This window comes from Bison bison, unplaced genomic scaffold, assembly GCF_000754665.1.
Source record: "Bison bison bison isolate TAMUID 2011002044 unplaced genomic scaffold, Bison_UMD1.0 scf7180017864248, whole genome shotgun sequence".
NCBI lineage: Eukaryota > Metazoa > Chordata > Mammalia > Artiodactyla > Bovidae > Bison > Bison bison.
In genome coordinates this window covers 1,224,568-1,233,831 of record NW_011494820.1, presented here as the reverse complement: position 1 = coordinate 1,233,831, position 9,264 = coordinate 1,224,568, and the positions used below count along the sequence as shown (strand labels likewise).

General features: G+C 57.2%; 1 protein-coding gene across 1 annotated transcript; it reads left to right on the top strand.

Moving 5' to 3' along the window:
* The first annotated feature begins 6 nt into the window (after positions 1-6).
* YJEFN3 (YjeF N-terminal domain containing 3) lies at positions 7-9,239 on the top strand. Its single transcript, XM_010847250.1, has 6 exons — positions 7-253; positions 4,797-4,905; positions 6,810-6,920; positions 7,130-7,243; positions 7,327-7,477; positions 9,034-9,239. Exons 1-6 carry the CDS (start codon positions 195-197, stop codon positions 9,237-9,239), a joined length of 750 nt encoding a protein of 249 aa, XP_010845552.1. The 5' UTR covers positions 7-194.
* The last annotated feature ends 25 nt before the right edge of the window (positions 9,240-9,264 follow it).

The window sequence follows — 9,264 nt, the reverse complement described above, 5'->3', positions numbered from 1 at the left end:
GCTCCGCTCCTGGCACAAAGGGGTTAAGTCCACTTGCACTTTACAGCCAATGGCCATGCGCAGCGCCTTCGCGGCGTCTCCTGATTGGCGGACACACAGTGGGCGGGAGGCGAGGGGACGGCCCCTCTGCCCAAGGATGCGTTTAAAAGGCTGGGGCAGTGGTGGCTGCCTGCGGCACACAGATCGCCTCCGCCATGAGCAGCACGGATGGCCCGGATCTAGCGGAGGCGCCCGAAGAGCGGTGTTTCCTCAGGTCAGCCAGGGAGAGGGACCAGAGGGAAGCAGGGGCATGGCTGGAAGAAGGCCTGGGGAACCAGGGGCTGTAGATGGGAGGCAGAGGCATGGCCGGGATAGGGGGTGGGGAGAATGCCAGGCCCATCCCAGAATTTCGAATTTCCTTGGAGGGATTAAACCTGCGGCTGCCAACACCTCCAATGCTGCGTTGCTAGGGAAACGGTATCTGCAGCAGGCCCGCCCCTCATGAATTATTCATCAGCACCACTGGTTGCTCCCTCAACCCCATCCCCGCCAAATACACAGAGCCTAAGCAGGCCCACCTCCTCTCCATCTTTCCCAGGGACCCTGGAGCCGTGCGCCTTGTTCCCCATCTGGGAAGAGCTGCAGGCTTTCAGCTCCTCAAATGCTCACACCCTCCTTGGTAGTCCCCCCTGCTACTAACCCCCTTGTTCAGAGAATAAAACTGAAGACTGGGGAGGGAAGCTGCTGGCTGAGCTCGGATTAAAGCAATTTTTAAATACACGGGCCACTTGCCAGTGGGCTGATGAATTTGGGGTCTGGAGCCGGCAGCTGCGGTTGTGTCTTCCCCCTGATCCTGAGTCGCCCTCCCGTGTCCTCGGCTAAGTGTGCAATACGGGCCCCAAGCCGGGCTCTCTCTAAACCAGACCCAGCCCGCTGGCCACTCAGCCCCTCTCCTCAAGGCAGGTCCTGTGCAGCAGTTGGCTGGTACCCAGAGTCAGCTAGAGACCCAGCACATGCGAGGCAGGGGGAGGAAAATGTTAGAAGCTGGAGCTGTGACTGCACCTAGTGTGGGGGACGGAGAGGCCTCAAATGCCACCCGGGGAGTGATGAGGTGCTGTGTGTTGGGTCAGAGTGGAGCACGGGGAGAGAAGGCCAAAGTGGGAGACATACTGGGGAGCATGTAAGTCTGGTGAGGAATTTGAATAAATATTCTCTGAATGCGGGGGAGGTTTGGGAAGTCTAGCATTCAAGTTTTCAAAACCCCCATGGCTTGTGTGGAGTTTGAGGGGACGGGATTGCAGTAGTAGCCAGGTGAGCCAGTGATGGAGGGCTGGAGGGCAGAGGCGGGAGGGTGGAGAGAAGCAGATGGAGCTGAGAGAGCAGGGAGCGTCTGGCACAGACACCCTGGCCTCAACAGCTGCACCTCTAAAGAGCCCCCTCTGGGGCTTTTGCTCCTTCTGGGGCTGGTGGGCAAATCCTGGGGCCTTGCAGCTCCTCTCCTGGGGGCGGAGGTTGGGAGAAGCAAGAAGCACCTTCATAAACTGAGCACCTTCTGCTCCTCAGCCCCATAGCAGCTCTGCCATATCCCCTGCCCGACTTGGAGCAGCTGCTGCCCCAGCCCTCAGGTTCCCGGACTGCCCTTTGCCTGTGGAGTCCCGGTTATCACTCTGGTGACCTGCTAGGCAGGAAAATAATGGAGTGAAAGCCGCTCAGTCATGTCTGACTCTTTGTGACCCCATAGACTGTAGCCCGCCAGGCTCCTCTGTGGGGATTCTCCAGGCAAGAATACTGGAGTGGGTTGCCATGCCCTCCTCCAGGGGATCTTTCCAAGGGATCGAACCCAGGTCTCCCGCCTTGCAATCAGATTCTTTACCATCTGAGCCACCAGGGAATCCCAGGAAGCCTCCAAATGGAGGCCAGAGGCCAAATCTTCAGAACAGAGGAAAAAAAGAGGAGGATGGATGATCTTCCCCGGCCCTCCCAGGGGGGCAGCAGAGCTGTCTCAAGCTGAAGATGGGGAATGAGCCGTGTTACTGCACACGGGCTTTCTCTGGTTGCAGCGCGTGGGGGCTACTCTTTGTCACGGAGCACTGGCTTCTCATTCTGGTGGGTTCTCTCGCTACAGAGCACAGGCTCTAGGTGCGTGGGCTTCAGTAATTACAGCTTGCAGGCTCGGTAGTTGTGGCGCGTGCGCCCCTGAGCTCGCAGGCTCGGTAGTTGTGATGCAGGGGCTTAGTTGCTCCAAAGCACGTGGAATCTTCCCAGGCCAGGAATCAAATCTGTGTCCCCTGCATTGGCAGGCGGACTTTTATCCACTGTGGCATCAGAGAAGCCCCTGGGCCTGCCTGCCCTGGGGTGCTCTTCATATGGCCCCACCGGGAGCTCCTTTTCCCTACCTGGCCCTTCAACCTACAGCGTCAGCCGCAGACAAGCGTGGGCTTGAATTGTGGCTCTGCTTGCTGGGGTCACAAGGCGTGTCACCTTGCCCTGAGCCTCATCTCCATCATGTGACACCCTGCAGTGTGTCTGACCAAGTTTCTCAGCCTCACTCACTCTGCCTCTCTCCTGTCCCTTGAATCTGACAAGTTCACTTCCACCACCGGAAGAATAACGAGCCTCATTATTCTTGCCACTTGGATTACCTCCCACGGCACTCCAGGTCAGCTCCTCCAGGAAGCCCTCCCTGACTTCCCATCCCATAGCAGTCCTGGCTTCCCACCTCCAGCCCTCCTGCTGCCCGGCCTGGTCACACTACAAAGTTAGCTAGCAGGTTGTAGTCTCCTGCTCACAGAACTTAAGAAGGGAGCCTCAGGATTCACCCCAATAAGCCTCTGCCTATCTGTAGGTCGGCCTCGGCTTCTTTGCTCATACCCCATCCACAGCTCTGGAGACAGACCCATGGGTAGAAGGCTCAGTTTTCCAGTTTGCTTCCAGTGTGACTCTGGGCAACCCATTTTACTTCTGAGTTGTTATATGTTCCTCCAACTCTTCTGAGCCCGATCCTTTTAAAGTAATTATTATTATGATGATGCTTTGTATCATCATTATTATTATTATACTCAAGGGTGTGCTAATAAGCTGGGGGCAAGTGCTCTTCCTCACCTGGGAGGGGTCCTGGCTAGGGAAGCTGGCATCAGGCTATAGACTCTGCTCAGCTGCTCCAGCCCCTGATTCTGGCACGAGGAACATCTTCCCATCCCTAGTGCCAGCTTTTCCTCTCGGAAGCCACCAAGCCCATGTCCCTTGGAAGGCCCCCTAAACTGGGGCTGGGCCCTGCTCTTAGAAGAGCCCAACACTTGGCTTAATGCTCTGCCATCACCATCTTAAAATTCTTAATAATTATTGATCAAGGGGCCCCACATTTGCATTCTGCACTGGACCTCAAAAATTATCTAGCCTGTCCTGCCTTTTGCAAAGGAGGAAGAAAGCAAGGCTCAGAGAGGAGTCAGACCTGTCACTCAGCAAGCTGGGGGCGGAGCTTCACCTCAACTACATTGGCTCCATCTCTCTGGCCACGATTATTCGAATTTTTAAAAATTAATTTATTTTAACTTCTTTTATTTTTGGCTGCCCTGGGTCTCTCTGGCTTTGTTTGGACTTTGTCTAGTTCCCGTGAGTGGGGGTTACTCTTTGTTGCAGTACCTGGGCTTCTCTTGTTGCAGAACATGGGCTCTAAGCACGTGGGCTCTTGAGTGCAGGCTCAGTAATTGTGACGCATACACTCAGTTGCTCTGGGGCATGTGGAATCGTCCCAGGCCAGGGATCGAACCTGTGCCCCTGCAATGGCAGGCGGATTCCTATCCTCTCTGCCACCAGGGAGGTCCACAGTCATTTGAATTTTATCACTCATCTAAAGTAGAATCACCAATGAGTCTCCTGGCTGCAGTCCCGACAGCCACCACCTCATGTGAACCATTAAAATCCTCTGCAGCCTTTAAAACCCGCCTCTCCCAGGCACCTCCAGTCCAGTCTGCCCCCTCCAGTGTCCTAGAGTTTCCTCAGTGGCTTCCACTGCCTAAAATCCACACATTGTCCCAACAGCTAAGTCCTTCATGCTCTGCTACCTGCGCTGGGTTCCTCCTGCTCTGGGGGCTTCAGGCATCTGGGGGAGGCCCCCACTGTTACTGATGTTTGGTCACTAAGTCATGTCTGACCCTTTCCGACCCCATGAACCGCAGCACTTCAGGCTTCCCTGTCTTTCACTATCTCCCAAAGTTTCCTCAAACTCACGTCCATTGAGTTGGTGATGCCATCCAACCATCTCATCCTCTGTCACCCCCTTCTCGTCTCGCCCTCAATCTTTCCCAGCATCAGGGTCTTTTTCAGTGAGTCGGCTCTTCTCATCCAGTCGCCAAGGTATTGAAGCTTCATCTTCAGCCTCAGTCCTTCCAATGAATATTCATTGTTGATTTCCTTTGGGATTGACTGGTTTGATCTCCTTTCAGTCCAAGGGACTCTCAAAAGTCTTCTCTAGCATCGCAATTCGGAAGCATCCATTCTCCAGCTCTCACATCCGTACAGGACTACAGGCGCCCATGCTCTGGGGCAATGGAACGAACATGCACTGCCATGTGCTTCCTCTACCACCAGAGGGCTCCCGTGCCTCAGGCTTGTGTTCGAAACTCCCACTGCCTCCCTGGCAGGCTTCCATTCAACCATGTATAGGACAGATGAGGGAACTGACAGAGGGTCTTCAACTCTGGGCGCGGGAGTCGGGGCGGTGTTAGGGCCTGGCTCGGAACACTAGTGGCACATTTCTGGCTCCAGCTCAGTGTCTGTCTCTCCGTCTCTCTCTGTCTCCCCGCTCTGACCCTCAGCACCGCGGAGGCAGCGGCCCTGGAGCGGGAGCTGCTGGAGGATTATCGCTTTGGGCGGCAGCAGCTGGTGGAGTGGTGTGGCCATGCTAGTGCCGTGGCTGTGACCAAGGTACCTGAGCCTGCTTCTCAGCCTCGACCCTGAGCACACGGTCGGTTCACCAAAGCGGAGGCCTAGCTGCATGACCCCCCGGCCAGGATGGTCATTTCTGCCCTCAAGAAAGCCCTCTTGGCTTGGGGCCACCCCAGCCCATTACTCAGATGAGGAGACCAAGGTCTGTCACTGGCCCTGGCCAGGGGGTTGCTGAACATCAGGACAGAGACAGGGGTCCCCAGAGATGTAGAAGCAACTACAGAGATGGGTCTGGGGCCCTTGACTGCCTGTCTGCCACCTCCACCTCTTAGGTCTTGAGCAGAGGGGACGTCAGCTTCCTAAGTCTGAACACCCCCAAACAGCTACCTGCCACGGGTCCAGGAACTGAGGCCCAGAGGTGGGGAGGAGTAGAGCTATATTTGGCTTTGCGACAAACCCCCAGGCTTCAAAGTGCCTGCAAGAGACCAATTGCTGTCCAGTGGTCCGTGTCATGCTGCCAGACCACGCTGGGCCTGTTTCCTCGTCTGAAAAAGGGTAATAAACTGAGACCAGTGAATAAACACAAATTCTAGAAAAGTGCCCAATCGAGTCAGGGCTCCAGCAGGTAACCTCTTCCTCTTCCTCCCCTTCTTCCTCTTCTTCTGATCACCACTGTATACTTTTGAAAAAACTTCGTATCTTTCTTTACGTGGATGCCACTGTTTTTTAACTTAAACGTTCCTATTTCCAAGTGAAACGTATCCTGAGTGAGATGCTCAGAGGAAAGAAGAACAATGAAAATCAAAGCCACAAAAGCAAACCCAGTAAAGTAACCTCATGCTTGGCTGTTGAAGACCAACCATCCAGTTTTCACATTGAAAGCTTTGTGTCTGTCCAGAAGAAAGCCAGCCAGACATTATGACTCTCCCTGACTAGGTCAGGTCTGGGGCTCTGGGCATGGCGTGGTGGGGTCATAGGTATGATCAGGGTGAGTCAGGACCTTGGTGAGACCCTGGGGAGGAGACTCCAAGAGGAAAGAACTCCCTTGGTATGGTTGGAAGTTAGAGTATAGTTTGGCCCCCTGGAGACCTCAGAAGCCCATCAGAGTCACTGTTACTCCTACCTGATAGAGGTGCAGGGAGGAGTGAGCTGAGGCCGCGCAGAAAGTCTGGGCTGAGACTCAGCTCCTGCGTCAAATAGAGACGCAGAGTCTGAGAGAGACAGAGACGGAGAGAAAGAGACACAGAGGTGAAGACAGAGACTGGAGAGAAACAAGTATAATATTATTATCATTACTTTAAAAGGCTTGGGCCCAGAAGAGTTGGAAGAACAACACGTAACAACTCAGGAGAAGTAACATGGCTTGCCCAGAGTCATGTAGGAAGCAAGGTGGAAAACCGAGCCTTCTACCCTGGGGTCTGTCTCCAGAGCCACGGATGGGGAGTTAGCAAAGAAGCTGAGGCCGACCTATGCACAGTCTGAGAGACACAGAGAGAAAGACAGGGAGCGGGACAGAGGAGAGAGGCAGGGCACGGCTGGCTGGAAAAATACCCCCGCCTCCCGCCCCCAACCCTGGGGCCTCCTGGAGGGATGCAGGCCTGGAAACCTGGGCGGGGAAGGGGCAGCCACTGCAGCGGAAAAAGGTGGAAGAATGTCTGCAGCTCAGGCCGAGAATAAACAAACCGCACTCCGGCTCGGGTGGTGGCAGGAGGCACGTTTCTCTGCTCAAGCTTGAGAGAGCCCGAGGCAAGGACTCTGGGTCTCCAACAAGGAAACTGAGGCCCCTAGGGGCCCCGTGCCACCCCCAGAACACCTCTCCCCGGTCTCACCCTCTCGCCTCCTGGCCCGAGCCCCACTCCTTCCTCCACCCCGGCCTCAGTTTCCCCGCCGGCCTCGGGAGGCGTTCCGAACTCCGCACCTTTGCCTTTGCCGTGCCCTGCCAGGTGTTCCCTCTGCCCGCTCTCCCCCGGAAGCAGAGGACGGCGCTGGTCGTGTGCGGCCCAGAGCAGAACGGAGCGGTGGGGCTGGCGTGCGCCCGGCACCTGCGCGTGTTCGTGAGTAGCGAGGACGCCCTTGGCCTCCCAGTGTCACCCCCCAACCCCGCAGCCCTGAAAATATCTCTTGCTCCTCTGCTCAGTGTCTGGGGGGAGAGAGAATACGCCCAGTGCTTGCGTCGGGCAGTTCCTGCCAAGTTGGGAGCATCCGAGGCCCAGTGGGGAGCTGGGGAGGGTCCCAGTGCCGACCCCCTTCCTGCTTCCCACAGGAGTACGAACCCACCATCTTCTACCCCACGCGCTCGCCAGACCCACTGCACCGGGACCTGACTACTCAGTGTGAGAAGATGGACATCCCCTTCCTGTCCTATCTGCCCACAGAGGTCAGCTTGGGTGGCAGCCGAGGGGTGGTGGGGAAACACAGCCCCCAGGCCGCCCTGACCCTGCCTCTGCCTCGCTTTCCCAGGTCCAGCTCATCAACAACGCCTACAGGCTGGTGGTAGACGCTGTGCTGGGCCCTGGTGTGGAGCCGGCCGAGGTCGGGGGTCCCTGCACACGCGCGCTGGCCACGCTCAAGCTACTGTCCATCCCCCTCGTGAGCCTGGACATCCCCTCAGGCACGCCAGGTGGGGGGGGGCATGAGGGGTGGGGAGACAGGCTTGGGCGGAGGACCCTCTCCCCTGGTTTCTGGTGGTCCCAGCCTGTTTGCCCACCCGAGTATGCTTCCTCATCAAGGATGGCTTCTACACTCTGGGTGAGGCCGAGGGTCATGTCCATCCTTTGGATGGGCAGTGCCCAGGCTGGCGCCCAGGTGACCCTGGTTCCCCTCCCCCTTACACCCAGCACGGCGTGCCCTCTGCCCATCCTGGCCCAGTCGCCCAGGCAGACGTGAGCTCACTCGGCAAAGGCCTCGCCCATCCTGGCCGCCGCCCCATGCCTGTTGGAACCATTAGGCAACGGGCAGACGGAACAAACAGCTGCTAGCCAGCCGGACCCTCCGTGGGGGCAACCAGACTCGGGGGACATCCTCCGGCTTACAAGAGCCCAGGGTCATAGCAACAGGATGCCACAGAGCTGGGGATGGTGGCCAAAGGAGGAGGTGGGGTGGCTAGTCAGGGGGAGAGGCTGCAAGCTGGTGTCTGAACAGACAGCCTAGGACAGAGGGGGTCGCCCTCTTAGCTCAGGAGGGGTTATTAGTGCCCCTAGTCTGAGGGTGGAAGCTAGGGTCAGAGAAGGCAGGATTAAAGTCAGAGGGAGAAGGAATTCCCTGGTGGTCCACTGGTTACGACTCTGCACTTTCAATGCAGGAGGCACGGGTGTGAGCTCTGGTCAGGGAACTAAAATCTCACATGCTGCCCTGTGTGGCCAAAAAATAAAGAAACACACATTTTAAATAAATAAAAAGTCAGAGGGAGGAGGCTTTCAGTCAGTGGTCCCAGATGGGTTGGAGGGGGCAGAGAAGGCAAGAGCCCAAGTCTGAAGGTGAAGGCTCATCTGAGATATGGCAGAGGCTATGGTCCAGTGAGGGAGGGGCTGGGACCTGCCAAGCCGAAAGGCAAGATCTGGTCTGAAGATGAAGGCAGGTCAGAGGGAAGAGTCTCCAATCAGAAGGAGGAGGATGGATGCTCACGTTGCTAAGGGCAGGGCATATCTTCAGAGGCAAGAACCTAGCACAAAGAGACAGGTCTGGTGGGGGAGGCTTGACTGAGGATGGAGATGAGAAGTGTATTCTGAGTAGAGGGTGGGGATCTGGTCAGAGGAGGCTGCCAGGTCTGGGTGGAAAGGTCTAAGAGGGGGAGCTTAGGGCTGTTAGGGAGGGAGGGATACAGACACACAGGTCTGATTGGGAAGAGCCGCAGGTAGAAATGTAGTCTGATGGCAGAGGTTGAGTCAGATGGAGGAGGAAGATTGGGTCGCAGGACGGGAGCAGAGACAGACAAGTATGAAGGCAAAGGCTGTGGTCAGAGGGGGAGGGAGACATATCCAAGGAGGGAGGAGAAACTGGGCTGAAGGCAGACGCTCAGTTTTACGGGGAGGCCGGTCTGACCAGGACTCACGTGTCAGAGCCGAGGCCGCGCAGGCTGGGGAAGGGAAGTGGGTGGTGGGCGGCGGTTCTCCTGAGAGCGAGCACCCCCCCAGCCTCGGCTCCCGCCTCCCATCCTTCCTCCCCCAGGCTGGGACCCAGAGACTGGCGGCGACGCCGAGGACGGGCTACGACCCGACGTGCTCGTATCGCTGGCGGCGCCCAAGCGCTGCGCCGGCCGCTTCTCTGGGCGCCACCACTTCGTGGCGGGCAGGTTCGTGCCCGACGACGTGCGCCGAAAGTTCGCTCTGCGCCTGCCGGGGTACACGGGCACCGACTGCGTCGCGGCGCTCTGACGGGCGCCCGCGCCAATAAACAGAC

Excerpts from the sequence above, each read along its gene's own strand:
- YJEFN3 (XM_010847250.1), top strand. The coding sequence starts at position 195 with ATGAGCAGCACGGATGGCCCGGATCTAGCGGAGGCGCCCGAAGAGCGG. Across the intron at positions 254-4,796 it reads GAAGAGCGGTGTTTCCTCAG|CACCGCGGAGGCAGCGGCCC; the intron begins GTCAGCCAGGGA and ends TCTGACCCTCAG. Across the intron at positions 7,244-7,326 it reads TGTCCTATCTGCCCACAGAG|GTCCAGCTCATCAACAACGC; the intron begins GTCAGCTTGGGT and ends TCGCTTTCCCAG.